The sequence below is a fragment of the Mesoplodon densirostris genome, chromosome 9, assembly GCF_025265405.1.
Source record: "Mesoplodon densirostris isolate mMesDen1 chromosome 9, mMesDen1 primary haplotype, whole genome shotgun sequence".
Lineage (NCBI taxonomy): Eukaryota > Metazoa > Chordata > Mammalia > Artiodactyla > Ziphiidae > Mesoplodon > Mesoplodon densirostris.
Genome location: NC_082669.1, coordinates 80,399,384 through 80,417,631, shown reverse-complemented (window position 1 = coordinate 80,417,631; position 18,248 = coordinate 80,399,384). Strand labels below are relative to the sequence as shown.

The 18,248-nt window shown below is 39.5% G+C and overlaps 1 protein-coding gene across 2 annotated transcripts in view; it reads right to left on the bottom strand.

Moving 5' to 3' along the window:
* Positions 1-16,444, bottom strand: part of TES (testin LIM domain protein) — a 43,567-nt gene extending 27,123 nt beyond the window's left edge. The window contains exon 1 of one of the 2 annotated variants that reach the window (XM_060107680.1): positions 16,259-16,444. In XM_060107680.1, the coding sequence (XP_059963663.1) occupies positions 16,259-16,285 (27 nt within the window). In that variant the 5' untranslated portion in view covers positions 16,286-16,444. Of the gene's footprint in view, positions 1-15,704; positions 15,775-16,258 lie in introns of those variants that run through there. The other variant, XM_060107681.1, reaches the window with a different exon arrangement.
* Positions 16,445-18,248: the final 1,804 nt, after the last annotated feature.

The following is an 18,248-nucleotide window of genomic DNA, read 5'->3' as shown; positions in this document are numbered from 1 at the left end:
TTTCCCAGGAGCAAGTGATCCCACAGAGAGTGAGAGTACCCAAGACAGAAGCTGCAGTCTTTAATCTTGAAAGGGATATACCATCACATCTGCCATGTTATATTCCTTGGCAGCAATTGACCAGGTCCAGCCCACACTCAAGGGAAGGGGAATATACAAGAGTATGAATTCTAGGAGGTGGGGATCAATGGGGGCCACCTTAGAGACTGTCTACCACAGCCTCTATTCTGTTTTGATTTTAAATACTAAGCGATTTGTGATGACAGACTTTACAAAGGGAGAGGATATAGGGTGTGCTTATCTACCACCCCTGACTTAATTTTTTTTCCATTTCAAATATTTAAATGTGTCTTCACCCCAACGGGCATAGTAAAACAAAACTTTGCTCGTTCCTTTATGAATGCTCTTATTCACCTCAATTTAACTGTTCACTCAGTCAAGATCAGGGAACAGTCTTCCAGAAGACAGGGTAGAATATGATTTTTAGTCTCTAAGTCTTATTCTCTAACCATCTCAATGTATATACATACACACTTGTGTGCACACATACTTGTGTTTTAGAACACAGCCCCAAACCAGAATACAAAATATCAGGTTTGACTAGCAAGAAATTTCTAGAAATATATTTAAGAGAAAAATTTCACAATTTTTATATGTCATAGCCCTCCTTAATGAATAGAGAATAAAACTGGAAAAAGATTGATATAAACCTTATTCTATTACATAACTCTTCTGGTGATGGAAAGTAAAGGAAAAAATATATAGCACTTCTTTGTGATATCAGAATGTAAATTACTTGGTTCAAATTAGGTAGTATTTATAGTCACCAGTTCATAACTAACTTCTCAGTACTGTATACTTTTTCGAAACCTAATGTATCCTCACCGTATTATTAGGGACAAAATAATTTAGATTTTTTTAAGAGATTGCACTTATTTTAGGTAGCAAATTATAAAAAGAAATGTATTGTGTCCGTTCAACTTATGCTGGCTCCTTATAAACGTTTTTCAAACTGACTACTATCAAATTATTTTTAAACTCTTACGTAAAGGCAGTCACTTGAGATGTTCACCAATAGAATACCTCTTCTGCGAATTCTACTCAAAAAGGGCCTCCTCCTAACTCTGTTACTTTGAGAAAGACAATGCAGGCTATAAAAATGTCGCAGGCTATAAAAATGTCACAGGCTACAATTGCTGATGAAATGGCTTCTTAATTAGGATAGGCTGAGCTCTGGCTCAGTGGAAAGACTCCGTAATGCATTTGCTTTTATACGCAGGTCTCAGAGACTCCCAATTATTAGCTATAAAAGGGATTTTAAAAAACGATTCCAAAAGTCATCTGTAGGAGTCTCTTAAAAGAATTTAGATCATGACAAACAGTTCTAATTTGGTCTTGTGTCACTACCTCCACAGCTGGCTCTAGAGAGTAGATTCCACAGATAGTGCTGTGTATTGAGAAGCCTTTAATAAGACTGCATATCCCAAAACTTGAATATTGTCATCATTGTTTACCAGTCCTAAGGGCTATAGTATTATTTCTTTAGGAGTAACCTGTTATAGGAGTGGGGTGAGGATAACTATACAATTAAGTGATTATTGCCACTAATTGCCTATCTAATCAGAGCACACACAGGAAAAGAGGACAGTACAGGCATGTTTTCGGAGCCAGAATGAAGGGAAAGGCCTGTGGCATTGGCTGAGAGAGCTGTTAGAGAAGGATGCCCAGGGAGTCATGAGCATCCAAAGGAACCTGGAGAGAAAAGCCCAACGGAGAGAAGGCTTTCACAGAAAATTGGGGGTAAAAGGCACAAAAAGACAATCTTCTCATTTTCCACTTTTGTCCAGGATTGGCATTCAGGTGTGTTTAGAGCAAAAACAAAGTCTTATAGCACAGATAGGGGTCTTGGAAACTGGGAAAGGAAGGGAGAGAAACAGAAACCCTACTGCCAGATGCCTTACGCTTATTTACTTATTGTTCAGCCTTTTCACACCATCCCTTACTCTGGAAAAAATGAATTATGTTTATATGATGTGTTGTGTAAACATAAGTGCCTTAACTAATTTTTGATCCATCTTCTGATTTTTGATCTATTAGAGAAGTGGTTTGGATTCACATGCTTTTTGTTCTATATTTAAACTATAGCCCAAGGACTTTGTCACTACAAAAGGTACACAGACATCATCTTAGATTTGTCTAGGGTTCAGGGGAAATAGACAACTTTCAAAATCAAAATTAGATTTGACTAGGTTAGAAAGGGGGCCCATTCTCAAGTGACCAATGATGTCAGGGAAGCTACAGTGTTCTGATTCTTTATTCTTTCTTATGTACAGAAGGCTGTGAGGGTAATTCAGAATGAGAAAAGCCTTCTCTAAGACCTTTTCCATAGCTTTCACTGTGGGAGGCTGAGAAAACTTACATCCTAGCAATAGAGGGGGTATAAGTTATGATCTGTTGCCTAACAAACCACCCTTAAACATCGTGGCTTAAAATAACAATCATTTATTCTGTAGTTTCCGGTCATGATATTCTGCTCATGCTTCTGCAGTTTAGCACCTTGGGCTGGGTTCAGCTGGATAGTTCTTCTGGTCTGAGCTGGGCTCACTACATCCGTAGTCACCTTTCAGGTGAGCTAGGGACAGCTAATATAGGGGAACCTCAGCTGAGATGTTTCATCTTTTCTATGTCATCTTTCATCCTCCAGTGGGCTGGACTAGGCTAGTTCTCATGATAGTAGCAGGGTTCCAATAAAGTAGTTAGAAGCAAACAAGCCCTCATGAGGGCCAAGCCTGCAGCACACACAACATCAGTTCTACCAGCAGCCCAGATTCAAAGGGTAGGAAAATAGACTCCATTTCTTAATGGGAGGTGCTGCAAAGAATTGTAGCCATTTTTGCAATTTACCCCAAAAACTCCGAGGAAGATTCTATTCAGGAAAACATACCTATTTCCTATACTGGACCAAAGTACCTGGTAATGTTAAATCAAGTGCCCCTGCTAGGGAACCTAATTAATATAGCTTTGAAATCTTTCCCATAATGACTAGCACACGGCATGTACTCAAACAAGTACTAGAAACACTTATAAATTTTTAATTTTTATCATAAAAACTTAAAATCAAAATAATTTGCAAATTATAAAAAGGAAAAAATGAAATCCAATAATTTAATAAATTCCAGTTATTGAATTTTAAATATTTCTTTGTGTCCAACAAAGCATCAAGTATCAATAATTTTCTGAAAGCGTGTTGTCATAAAATTCTTGATGATAGGTTCGGGTGCCTGTTAAATAGTTTGAAGATCTATGCAGGATTTTCTTCCCTCTAAATTGGATTTCTTGATAATGATTTTGATACATCTATTTATTGTATGTGCAGGCACCATACTTTGTGCTTTAAAATGTTCATGTCAATTATTCTTATACCCCTGTGAGATAGATGGTTGCAATACATTTTCAGATAAAGATCCTGAGGATTAGAGGGTTAAATAACTTTGCCAAATTCACATAGCCAGTAAGTGCCAAGGCTAAGACTGAACCCAGAATTCTAAAGCTGATAACCTTCCTGCAATTCTGGTTCTCCAAACATTTGCTTATTGATACTAAGGTCTAGATAACTAAACAAAACCGATCAGAGAACATTAATAATAATACTGATCAAGTACTCTCTATATGTCAGGCACTGTTCTAAGTGTTTACAAGCACTACTTTATTTAATCTCACAATAACCCAATAAGGAGGTATTATCTATGTTTTACCGATAAGTCCCCTAAAGCCAAGGAGGCTAAGAAACTTGTCCAAATTTCTAGGGGAGTGTCAAACTGGGATTCAAACCTATGAAAGTTCTGTTCTTCTCCCTCTAAACTCCCTGTGTTCCAGAGGAGTGGGCAACAGTGGTCCACTGGATGATTCCATCCTCTGGCTTGATTTCATCTGGTCCATGAGAAAAGTGCCAACAAATAACATCTCAATTGTTTTTACCTGTGACATCTTAAAAGAAATATGGATATTAAGCCACTCAGATCTGTCTTGCCTCCCTCTACCATTAATTTCTGCCTATTTCTCTTGGGATAATTTTCTATTCTGCTACCACTTGCAGAGTCTAACACATGGCATCATTTGAATATCTGTAGAATCTATTTCCAATTTGTTGTAGTATTTCAAAGGTCAGATTATTTAACTCCTCTTAAAAACCTTTGGCAACTTGACATTTTCCAAAGAAATGAGTTCTATATTTCTTCACATGGAGATCATATGACCTAGCTGGGATGAATTTGGAGAAGTCTGTTAGTCTCAAAACTAACAGAAGAGTGACTAAATGAAAAAAAGAACCCTCTAAAAATCAAGTAAAGGACACCCCAAGGTCAATTTTCCTTTATAGTTTTTCAGAAGGGTCAAAGACTACCCTGCTTTGAAATACCAGCTGTCTATGAAACTGTGCAGAATATTTTCTCAGAATGGACTCCTGATACATGAGAGAACTTCAGAAAAGTATACTTACACCCCCAAATTAAAAAAAAAAATCCCGCTATAGAGTATGTGATAGTCTGAAGTAATGATCCCAATTCTTCATTCCCAGGTAGTTATTAAACATCCACACCCTTGCCTCATAGTCATTAAACGGGACTTTTCCTTCCCTTGAGTTTGAACTTGGACATGTGACTGCTGTGACACAAGCAGAGGCTTAAAATGTGCTCCTGCAGTTGGACATGCCCGCTATTGCTCCAAACTTTTGCTTAAGATATACAATGATCTAAGGAAGATGAAAGATACGGGGAGCCAACGTAGTCCCAACCCACAGCTTGGAACAAAGCCCAGACTATATCAGCTAGACTCCAGTGAAATTTCCTCCTCTACCTCAAGAGATGACAAAGTGTATTAAATAAGAATCAAGATTAGGATATAGATCCTCAGCAGTAGGTTAGGTTCTTGTACAAGCTCAGTGGCACACTTCCTAAATTCAAACCTGAAATCTAGGAAAGTCACAAATCACTGCAGATCATGTACCTTGGCTTTGTTTTAGAAGAGTCAACACTGAAAATGTTATGGTGTGAATACCAAAGGTTTACAGACTTTTTGCAGCCATGTTTCTTTGGTTCATTTATTTATTCTTCCTGGAATTCCTTATTTGCCTACTGAAACCTTATTTATCCTACAGAATTTAGTTTGAATGTTGTTTCCTCCATAATGTTGTTCCCAATTAAATTACTTCTGCTTCTGAAACTTCATAATACAGTAGCCACCCCTTATCCACATTTTTTGCTGTCTATGGTTTCAGTTATACACGGTCAACCATGATACAAAATTATTAAATGGAATATTTCAGAAATAAACAATTCCTAAGTTTTAAATTGCATTCTGAGTAGCGTGATGAAATCTCCAGCCTTTGCTCAGTCCTGCCTTGGATACGAATCATCCCTCTGTCCAGTTTATCCAGCTAGGTAGTCACTTAGTAGCCAACTTGGTTATCAGACTGACTGTTGCAGTACATTGCAGTGCTTGTGTTCAAGTAACCCTTATTTTTACTTAAACACATTAGTGACTGGAGACGTATTAATTCGTCTTTTGTTAAGGGAACGTTATTGACCGAAGACGTATCAATACGTTTTTAGACAGTGGTACAATTAACATAACGTGAGAAGTTGTTAGAGCTTAAAATTGCTCAAAGGTTCATTATACAACTTATGATTGTCATTATCATTCACATTTTGCTCCGTTAGGTTTTTGTTCCAATCTTGTGTATATTATAAACGTAAAACTTTCAAAAATGATGCATTGAGAAATGTTGAGTGAAGAAGAATTTTTCAGTGAATTTTATGCAGATACTTTCTCTGACTGTCTGAGCGACATATATACTAGTGTCTCAGAAAATGATAGTTCTTCAGAATATAGTTCTGATTCAGATGATGTGAATATTAGACCAACAAAAAGACAAAAAAACCTTAGTGATCGATTCTGATACGGAAAGTGAAAATGAAACTCACAGTGCTAGAGAATGCTCCTTTGCTTCTACAGAAGAGTGGACTGAAGACAACATTTCACGAAAATTAGAAGAATTTACAGGTGTGTCACTTGTAACTATAGACTGTAATAACCTGCAAAGTGTTATTGAAATAACAATTAATTTTTGGCCAGCCAAAATAAAAATCGCTGGCCAAGCGCAGAAGCAGCGATGCTAGCAATTCGGATCTGCCAAACAGGAGCCTTAAAGTGCTTCCTTTAGGTGAAAAGGTGAAAGTTCTCCACCTAACAAACAAACAAACAAAAATTGTATGCTGATGCTGCTAAGATCTATGGTAAGAAGGAATCTTCTATCCATGAAATTGTGAAGAAGGAAAAAGAAATTCATGTTAGTGTTGCTGTCGCATCTCAAACTGCAGAAGTTATGGCCACACAGTGCATGCTAATTGCTTATTTAAGATGGAAAAGACATTGAATTTGTGGGTGGGACACACGAACAGAAAACATGTTCCAGTTGGTAGTAACATGTGGCACCAGAAAGCATACAGCCCACACGAAGACTTCAGCAAGGGATCCCATAAAATGTGTTACACCATTTACTGCAAGTAAGGGATGGTTATAAAGATTCAGGAATAGGTTTGGACAGAAAAATATAAAAATTACTGGAGAGGCTGCGTCTGCCGATGAAGAAGCCACTGCTGAATTTTTGGCAGAGTTGAAGAAGTTAATTAAGGAGAGAGACCGCATCCACAAAACTTTTATTACTACAGCATATTGTTATAATTTTTCTATTTTATTATTAGTTATTGTTGTTCATCTCTTACTGTTACCTAATTTATAAATTAAACTTTATCAAAGGTATGTATGTATAGGAAAAAACAGTATATATAGGGTTTGGTACTATCTGGGGTTTCAGGCATCCACTGCGGGTCTTGGAACATATTCCCCGCAGATAAAGGGGGGGATACTGTAGTTGTCTGTATTCCTATTATTGCACTGCTACAAAGTGTGGCAGTCTGCAAACTGTTGGTTACCAGTCTGTGATCAGATATAGAAGGAAACTGAGAGAAAGCAACTAGGAATTGTTAAGCAATTTGACAGTAGTTTTATGTCTGATATACTTATTTTTTTTAAAATTGGCCTCGTATTTGTCTTTTTTTCCTTTTAGTAATTCATTTTTTTTTGTTTTAAAAGTATCAGCCCATGACAGATTCAGAGTTTTGAAAAAATGGTTCCTCAACATAGATATTTTGAGCAACACTGTATTACAGCACTTATTTCATTCTATCTAGCACTGTAGTTAACGTACATGTGTTGCCCACTAGCTAGCTTGCCTACCTTCCTTCTTTTATCCACCAAAGCTGACATCACAGTATTTGGGGGGATACAAGCTCCACAGGTAATATTGATAGAAAAGGAGTTGAGATTCGTAGTCTTACATTTAAACTAACCTTTTAATATTCTCTATGAAAAACAGAGGGTGACTTTGTTTTGTTTAACCCCCGATTATTTTTATTGTAGGCCAGTACCCCATGAAGGAAATATATTCTTTAATTCTTTACCTTTACTTTGTGACTCATTCTATCAAGACTTCTATGAAGTTACACTTATAGAAATAAAAATCCACCTAACATTTGCATAATCATTTTGCAATGAAACATGATATCACTTTATCTTCAAACAAAGCACAGGCAAGTTCATGGTGGTGGCAGACTTATTAATGGACTCAGCACCAACGCATTGGTGCTAGGCTTTCAGCCTCTTTTTTGCTAGGCTCACTATTCAGATAAGAACCTTTATAACCAACAGACACCCTGAAACCCCTTTTTAAAATCTGCATGGTGGTCAGAATGTCACTGTAATAAACACAGGCTGAATCATTTGTGATTTGAGGATGATCCAGCCTCATTCAGAGATTAATTATATTTATATACTGGGAGCCTGGCTGTCATTTGGCAGATAAGCTCTCAGCAGTGCTCAATGCCTGGCTTCTCCTACAGTTCCCCGCCTCAAGCCATGCTCAAACCCAAGCAGTCCTGCTTTCTTGGCAGACTAGCCAAGGATAAGAGGAATTGGCAATCCTAAACTATGCTCTTCTCCTTTGTTGAATATGACTGAAATAAAAGTAATGATACCTAGAATCAACCAGTACTCATTGTGATAGAAACATGAGACACTTTCATAGCACTGTTCCCAAAATATACCAAGTTAGTTTCTTTTCGTTCTTTCCTCTATCACCTTCTGTTCTTTCTTAATGTTCTTGTCACTGGCAATGAACAGTGATTAAAGTGGTTGAGAAGAAAGAAAAGTAATTAAAAAGTCATTTTAGGGTCACAGCATGAACTTTCATTAGAAAATTACGGTCACGCATATTATTATCTAATTTCCCATTATTCACGTAGGGAGTAAGGTAGATCAGGTACTTAGAAAAATAAGCGAAACCAAATATGACTTGAGCTCTTTTATAGGAGAATCAAAGATTGGAGCTAGACAGCTGAAAAGCATAACCTCTAAATTTAATCCTCTTATAGCAGTGCTTAAGGCAAGTTTTAATACATGGATTTTACTCAAAGACTAGGGGTGAATTTATCAATTATCAAACTATTTTTCCTTAAAATCTTGAAAACTTATGAGGTTTTAAAACCCATTTTGAATTTGGTTAGTCTTTTCTCTATTTTCCTCTCCTTGAAAAAGCTGATTTCATAATTCATAATTTATATAATGCTCCCTGAACATCACCACTTTGTGAAAAACAAAATAATTTCCTAAATGTACTATATATTAATGATCTAATAAACAGATTTTTAAAAGTCATTCTTTCAGGTACCATGACAGTAGTTACCAAACAAAAATTAGTAATGACTGTAACCAGTAAACGCAATACAGGAATGACTCTTGTCGGGCATTTGTAGTCAGGCAAAAGACAGTTTGTGTATTTTATAGGTGTAAGATTGTAAATATTTTAGCTTTATCTAATTATGAGCTTTTTCATATTCTATTACATAAAAGCTGCCTTCTCATTTCTTTTTCATTTGCCATTACTTAAGATAAATAATAACCCCTAATTACAAAGTTTGCAAAACCGGGAACCAATACCAAGAATCACCACTAAATTAGGATATTCTGGGACTTCCCTGGTGGCGCAGTGGTTAAGAATCTGCCTGCCAATGCAGGGGACATGGGTTCGAGCCCTGGTCCAGGAAGATCCCACATGCCACAGCCTGTGCACCACAACTACTGAGCCTGTGCTCTAGAGCCCACGCACCACAACTACTGAAGCCCGCACACCTAGAGCCTGTGCTCCACAACAAGAGAAGCCACCGCAATGAGAAGCCCACACACCACAATGAAGAGTAGCCCCTGCTCTCTGCATCTAGAGAAAGCCCGCACACAGCAACGAAGACCCAACACAGCCAAAAATAAAAAAGTAAATTTATTAAAAAAAAATAGGACATTCTGTGTTGGAAATCTAGTGTACTCCTGACCTGTAAAGAGTTCACTAAGGGGTATAATCCCACTTGCGCTTACTTTCTGTCATTTATTTTGTCATTTACTTTCATTTACTTTTTTTTGCTCTATCATTCCTCTCAACAGTGTAAGTTCTATAATACAAGGTACCTTGCCTTTTTGTTCACACTATACCTCCAGAGTTTAGAACAGTGCTTTGCACATAAACTACTCACATAGTTTTAAAATGACTCATCTTATTTTGGGAGAGATAACTTTTAAAGACAATAAAAGCTCCGTTATTTTTCATTTTCCTGTAATTAAGTACCAAGGAAAGTGATACATCATGCCTAGGCTTATTTGACTCATGCTAAAAGAGCAGTTTATATGTCTTTGAAGCTTTATACTACAGATTTAAATTAATTAAACTTAATGTCTTCAAATACCCCACAAATATTTAAAAGGCAAACTAATTAAGTAAAAACAAGTTGAAAAAACAGCTAAGATCTATGAAAAAAAATTGTTTCATTTTTCTCATGGACTTCACAGGAGTATATACATGCCATTTCATTAAAATAACATATATTTATATATTCTTGGCTTGTATGATTTTTAAGCACTGTGGAACACTATTATACTTGGTAAACTATAATGTTTTCCATAGTCAAAAAGAGTAACAGGGGCTTCCCTGGTGGCGCAGTGGTTGAGAGACCGCCTGCCGATGTAGGGGACACGGGTTCGTGCCCCAGTCCGGGAAGATCCCACATGCCGCGGAGCGGCTAGGCCCGTGAGCCATGGCCACTGAGCCTGCGCGTCCAGAGCCTGTGCTCCGCAACGGGAGAGGCCACAACAGTGAGAGGCCCGCGTACTGCAAAAAAAAAAAAAAAAAAGAGTAACAGCGTTTTAAGAAATCTTAGAAATCACTTGGCTCCCCTATTGATTTTTATAGATATGAAAACTGAGATCCAAAGTAGCCAAGATCACAAAAACTAGAGTGGACCCAGATCTACTAACTCTCAGCCCAGAGTGAATTTAATGATATCATACTGATAAACAGGAGTGAGAAAGCTGATATAGTACAGAAGATCTTTCTGTATACTACAGCTCTTTACCTATACTGGCACTTACTGACCTTTTCTAATTTCTGAACACATTGTAGTGATCTGGTTTGTAAAAAACATATTCAAATTAGCATGGGGCAAACTGCTTCTGGTTCTCAGAAAAAGAACATAGGAAGTAGTACTCTTTTACCAATTTATCATTCTCTTTCTACTAAATAGGCCCCTCAGAGTAACCCTGACGGTCCATGATGTTAATTTCGTGCTCACAATGCTGGTATCATCCTAGAGCTCAGTGAGAGCCTCACAAAATAGTTCAACATTTTGGTGTTTCCTACTGCTTCTCAGTAGCTCTTTTATGAACAGTTCTCTTCCTAGCATTGAACTTATTTTTTTGTTTTTAACTACTCTATTCTAAGCTGCCTGGTCTGCCATTCCAGTGGCACTTTGAGCACTTTGCTGCTAGGAGAAAGAGAGGTTTAGCCTACGATGCTATGTGTAAGGCTTTCTATCAACTCTGGGCTTCAGCAGGTAGAACAGATTCTTCTACAGGCCAACTATGAGTGCCTCTATACAATTCCAGATGTCACTGGTTGAAATCCCAAAGCAGAGAGCCAAAAGCAGGGTCACTATTGTTCAGAACCATATTAAGCAGCTAGGAGGCAGCATTATCATTGCTCCCGACAAAAGCTGGGAAGTTGGAAGAATCCAGAAGATATGGCCCAGAATATTATTGGAGCTTATGGAATTTCTTTGACTGTAAAAGTCTCGCAGAAGTTCCTTTTCATGATATTTTTACTTATTTAGACTTTGTTTCCGTGCAAAAAAGGTCAAAGGCAACTTACACTAAAGGGCATACATATAACCATGGATAAAGTATAAATAAAATGTAGAAAACCAGTAGGGTGGTAATTTTATTGGAATAGAAACCATTTCTTCCAATATAATTCCTTTAAACAAACCAATAAATGTTGAAATAGACCTCAGGTTATTTCTCTTTTTATATTAGGGTACTTCATTCAACATACATGTAGTGATCAAGGCAAAGGATATCAGAGGACTCAGGCTAGGTGGCATGATGGGAGTTGCATGGATTCTGAAGACCATATATGGTTCAAGATCATAGTTAGGTTCTGCCAGTTTCAGATTAATGTATCTAAGCCTTAGTTTCTTTATCCTTAAAGTGAGGCTAAGATCTACTTCATAAATTGCTTTGAACAGCAAACAAAATAACTATACAAGTATAAATAGGATATGAATTTCACTCTCAAGAAGCTTGCAATCTAGGTAAGAAGAAGACTATAATCTAGAGGGAGAAAATGATGAATGTCCTAAGAGTTATGATAACATACTTTGGGAATACAGAAGAAAGAGATTTTCCATCCAGATAGGAACAAGAAGAAAGATCACCTGGAGGGTGATGTGTGGTGTGGGTAGGGTAAGGAGTGTGTCTTGAAAGGTGAGTAGTATTTAGTATTGAAGGTGAGCAAGCAAAGTCAAGGAGAGAGGTGATGGTACACAGCTAACAGCCAGCAGAGACAAAAATCACTAATTCTACTTCATAGGATAAAATTAAGGAACAAAATCAATAGAAAACCTACTACAGTTCTATTCAAACCAATATTCAGAGCAAGTTAGAGAAAGTGACTTTTCATATCCAATTACTGTAATGACTGATACTATGGGTTGGAAGAGATAAAAGCCCCGCTGAGGACCACTTTATTCTATACTTGTTCTGAGAGAGTAACTGCCTCTAAGGTAAAGCCCTGGAAGTACGCTGTCCTCCCATTACCCCAAGCCTTGCCAATGATTCTCGCAGAAAGAATGGCTTCAAGCAGAGAATTCAACTGTAGATTTGTGCCTCCAGGTTACCATTTACTTGCCTTTTCCATTCAATCAGGGGCCACCTAAGAGAAAAGACTCATTCTAATTTCTAATGGAAACAATCTTTGTGGTTCAGTACTCTTTCCAAGTGCAATTACTTGGTTTCACTTTGTTTTTTTGGCAAATGACAGAAGCTTTCAAAACATGTTTGGATGCTGAAAAAGGGGGCTTTTAGTGACTTGTAATCTCTAAAGTACATCTCATCTTTTTAAAATTAAATTAAATTAACAAAGAAAAGAGTCCTAAGAAAAAAATATGCAAGACATCAGGAAGGATCAAAAGATGGAGGTTAGAATGGAGGCAAACAATGAATAAGGTGTAAAATTAAAAGCTCTGCAGCAATTCCAGGCAGCATAAGAGAAATTACTAGAGTTCTCTTTCTCTCTGGTACTTTTTTTTTTTTTGCGGTATGCGGGCCTCTCACTGTTGTGGCCTCTCCCGTTGCGGAGCACAGGCTCCTGGACGCGCAGGCTCAGTGGCCGTGGCTCACGGGCCTAGCCGCTCCGCAGCATGTGATATCTTCCCGGACCGGGGCACGAACCCGTGTCCCCTGCATCGGCAGGCGGACTCTCAACCACTGCGCTACCAGGGAAGCCTCTGGTATGTTTTTAAAGGGGAAAAAAGTGATTCTCATGGAAGAGTAACACAGAAAGGAAAGAAGAAAACATCTGGCTGTGGGCCATGATTTACCATTCACCACCAAAATGAGACTCTCTTTCTGCTTCTCAAAGTCCATTGCTTTTTCCAAGAAGACATAAGCTCTACTTACACGAAATCAATTATAATGAAGAGACATAAGATAAGGAAGAGATCTAGACAAATAACTCAGAAGACAGGGCCAATACATAAAAGTCAAATTCTACTCTAAAATATTATTGAAACAAAAACTCTGTATAACCAAACTAGCTCTCACATCCTAGCAACAGCTCACTTACCTCAAACAAAACAAAATATAGTAAAATCTAATTATAAAAATTCCTTGCCTTTGTGATTGTGTGTTTTAACTGGTAATGAATCCAAATTTATGCCAATGATATGGACACCCAAGTTCTCTTTTTATAAACAAAGAATCTTATAATAGTATCATCCACCTAGGTGGTTGTGAAATAAAGACAACCCTTTTTAATTCTTTTTACACGAAATGTTAATGGGAAAGGAAAGTAACATTTATCATCTGCCTGGAGAAAATTTCTTATGAAAACAACAGTACAAGGGTTTTAGAAGGAAAAAATGCCATGTATCTTAAACCAGAAGTCAAATTTAGTTTTACTTAAATGGTTGTGTCTTTGTTCCAACTTCCAACCACGCTTTTTAAAAGGTACATTCAAACTATTAGTTTTCTTGTATACCCGAGTCAAAAAGAAGGGAGACCTGAAAACTATCTAGGTACCAAAATAGGGTAAGAAGGCTCTGATCATAGATCAGAGGTGATCTTGTAATGTTTCCTTCTTCTGGTGTCTTAGAAAGCAATTTCTAAAGGGAATGCAAGTTTCTTTTTGAGATTATGAAATGTGTTCCTGGGACCTCTAAATTCTTTGTGCTGGGAAACATTTTGTTGAATTCACAGAACATTAAGTCTGTCAAGGGTCCTGCACAGACACAGAGGGTATGGTTGGCAGTCAAATTGGACATCTTTGGGATCTTTTAGTACTTTCCAATTTACTAGTTGAGGACTCTGTCCTGAGAATTACCAGTGATGACAAAGTAGTGAAACAAGGATTTCTTACAGTCATGGTATTGTCTGTAAAAGCTTTAAATTTATGGAATCCTTTTTCTTGAGGGTGGGGGAAGGGGAGAAGGAAGATTAGAGAGAAGGATAAGATTCTTGGTTGAAAAGATAACCTTCTAAAGTAAAGGGGAGATGGAGGAGAAAAATTACACCATATATCAAGAGCATTAATTATTATAATCCACATTCTAAAACTAAGTAAATTGTTTATAAATAATGTCTGGATTTTCCCTTGCTAGCGCATGTAATTCTTAACTCTGTACTTTCTCCCTCAGAATTACTTGTTCTTTGTCTCAAATAATTTCAAAATCACTTTTGTATGTTGATTTTTTTTTTTCTTATAAGTAGATGTTATTTTTCAGAGCAGTTTTAGGTTCTCAGCAATATTTAGCAGAAGGGACAGCATTCCCATGTATCTCCCTACTCCCTTTTGAAGCTTCCTCCAGTGTCAATATCCCACATCCGAGCGGTACATTTGTTACAAATGATGAACCTACACTGGCACATCATCATCCCCCAACGTCCATAGTTTATTTTAGGGTCCACTCTTGGTGTTGTTCATTCTATGGGTTTTGACAAATATATAATGACATGTAACCACCATTATAGTAGCATACAGAATAGTTTCACTGCCCTAAAAAAATCCTCTGTGCTTCACACATTCATTCCTCCCCTCCCAAAGGATGTTGACATTTAAAAAGTAATTTTTGAAGCAATATATGTTTAAGCATAGACAAGACCTCCCAAATTTTTGACAAGTACTAAATTACCCATTCTTTCCCACTTGAAAAACAAAATAAGTAGTGTTCATCAACAGAAGGCTAATTAAGCAGCAAACAAAATGCTTTCCTAGTAGCAAGCAAAATTAACAAAAAATTTTAGTGTCATCTAAAAGCAAAGAAAATAAGAGACCAAACTGGAAGAGAACAGAATGCAATCAGGACTCTCAGAATTTACACTATGTTTTCCAGTCCTTGGATTCCCTTTTGAGTGCCGGTTCTAGCCATAAGGGGCAAACTTTTTTTCCCACCGCAGGTTTTCATTTTTCAACAGCCTCCTGACCTACTATTTTACACTTGCATACATTTTCAAAAATCCAGTTCTGGGCACGAAACAGAATTAATGCTCAGGTCAGGAACTTTGTCTTTAGAAGATGAAATAATGGCAATGTTGGCAACCCAAAGTGGGCAAGAGAAGAAAATTAGGTTCTATTTTTTCCCCTTTTTCTCTCTGCAAAACTTCCTTCCTTATTTGATAAGGAGCAGCTAGCTTAAATTTACCGCAAAGTAAATACGAGCAATTCCCTGGAATGAGACCTTTCACACAGAACGTTACATTGGAATGTGACATCAGCATTCCTTTTGAGTCACAGTGTGGTCCCCACCCCTTTCTCCCAAGAAACGTAAGGCCCCCCAAATCAGGGAGCGGCTCAGGTAGGGCCGTGGGTACTGACGCCCGGAGGGCAGCCAGGCAGGAAGCGTCTCCTGGAGCTAAACCACTGGTGACAATCGTCCTTTGGGGATAGCTGCCAAACAGGGAGAACATTTTCTTTGGAAGAGGGAGGCAGTGCTTTGGAAGTCAAGTAATGAATGACCAAAGAAAGAAGAAAAAAGAAAAAACATCATCACCTTTCATGTTATCAGCAGCCGCGGGTGCGAAGGAAGCGCAGTCAATCAACGCTCACTCTAGAGAGCCTCGGACAGCCTAGCTGGGAGGGGAGGAGGTCTGAGCTGTCAAAGTCACATCAGTGACCCCAAACCACAAAGGCTTAATAAAGTTGAACTTCCTGAGGCAGGAAGAAGTAGTGTTACAGCCTCGCCTTAACGCGCCCTAACCTAATCCTTTTCTTTTAGGGAGGCACAGGCGCAGCTGAAACATCTTAAGCAAAGTTTCGATCACTTCCAACCATTGGACGTGGTTAGACGGGGAGAAATGTCCCGTGCCACCCTCGCGCGCGCGCACACACGACTCTCCGTCGCTCCCAGGTTTCAGGAGTTTGCGAGGCCGCCGGGGATCCCCTCTACCGGGAGGGTCGGGTACCTGGGCTCCGGGTTCCGGAGACCCAGAGCTGGCTCGCGTCCAGTGGCCCATGCGCCCCACCCGCCGCTGGCAGCCAGAGGGCGGCGCCCCGCGCAGGTGAAGCGGCCGCTGCCCCGCTGTCCCGCTGCCCGCGCCGCCCTACCTTCTTTACTTTGGCCTCCAAGTCCATATCTGTGTGTCAGAGGGGTTCCTCCTGCTGTCCTGGATCTAACACCCAGGCTCGCCTGGGCTCCGGCACCGCTGCAGGTACTAGGGGAGAGCTGCTGGGTCTCCGGGGCCGCTGCCGCAGCCACTCGCCCGGCGCCGTCAAACTTCCGCCGCCCAGTCAGCTACAGACGGCCTGAGGCGGGGACTGGGAACAAAGAGGCCCAGGCAGCCAATGGCAGCCGGGCCCCGCCGGGCAGCCGCCAATCACCGAGCGCCGCACGCACCTTCGCGGCCGGAGCGCGGCGAAGGCAAGGTGAGGGGCGGGGCCCCGTCCGGGGCGGCGCCCTGCAGAGCGCAGTTCGGTATCCCTGACCTGGTCTCTGAGGCTGCCCTGGCCTTCAGCTGACCTGCTGGTGAAGAATTGGAACCCAGCCTACCTCCAGCTGAAGAAGAGCCCTTCCGTTCAGTCAGCTTGTACCTGTTTTTGCTTGGGACCTTGGGTATGTGTCCAGCGGAGAATTATACCACTACTAGCTTCTTGTTTTCTTTTCCTAGCAAAGAGATCGTGGAGGTTGTTAGGGATCCTTGTGATGGGTGTCGCACCCTAATTTCACTATTAAGTTGTGGAGATGGCCTTTTCTTAAATGCTTTTCTCCAAGTCCCAAGCACTGACTGGGAATCTCCTCTCACAGCCTTAATGTCAATGAAGATGGTTATGCGTTTTCTGAGCACTTGGTAGTTCAAAGATGAGGATGATGTGAACCACTTCAGGGACAGGTTATGCCATTCCTTTGGAAGTAGAGGCTTGCCCTTTGTCCTTGTTGTGTGAAATGTTGTGAGGGTGCTCATGTGCCTCATGTTTTGATGAAGCAGTTTCATAGACGTAACAAGCAGCACTGAAGTACTAGAGCTGGATACAAATCATGGCCTCATTCAGGAGCAGTTGCAATGAATATACCATTAGCTTGGTGGATCTGAAAGGGATCCTAAGGATTATTGAGTCTAGCTTTCTCATTTTGCAGGGAACTGAGGACCCCAGAGGTATAGGGACCTGCCCAATTTCATAGTCTCCTGGGGGCAGAGCTAGTGTTCATGAGTCTTTAAGCAATGTCTCCAGCAGGTTTGGGACAGCAAACACAGCCTTTGACTAATTAAAACAGAAGAATCTTTTTTTTTTCCCCAGTTCATGGTAATGACAGAAAATTATAATGGTCAGATAGCAGGTGACCTCTTAATCTGGCATCTAAATTTAAAAAGGAAAAAGTCCCAAATCATGTAGATATTTAGGTCCAGGTTTCTCTCCCCCTTACCTTTGGAAATTTGGTAACTGAAAACACCCCAAATTCATTTTAGCTAACACTTTTAACCCTTTGCTTACTTGGTTATTTATTAATGTTGTTCAACATGAAACCAAGCAAGCCCCGGAAGGACCTTCCCAGGGACAGACCCCTGGTGTCCTCTGCTCCTTGTCTGTAGAAGAGCTTTAGCCACCTAGGCCTTTCCCAGTTTCCAAAGAGCAGATTTAAACAGAGAACTGAGAAAATGCAGAAACAAAGGAAAACAGTCAAGCAAGGCTAAATAATAATAGTTTAATCATAACATAAAGTCAAGGACCTTTAGTTCCTCCTTAAGGGCTATAGATAATATCCTGAACCATATCCTTGAGTTGATTTTGCAGAAAGCAGACCCTCCCCCCCAAGATGAAAACTGCTGACCACCAGCGTGTAGACCCCAGACCAGTTGGAATGAATGAATCTTCAGGGATTCCTGAAACAGCACCCTGTTAATTCACCATTGACCAATCAGAGAATTGTGCACAAGCTGGTCAGGCACCCTGCAACCCACACCCCTGATGTTGCCTTTAAAAACCCTTCTCTAAAAGCCATTGGGGAGTTCCAGTCTTTTGAGCATTAGCTTCCTGTTCTCCTTGCTTGGTGCCTTGCAATAAACACTATACTTCACCACCATCTCATGTCAGTAGATTA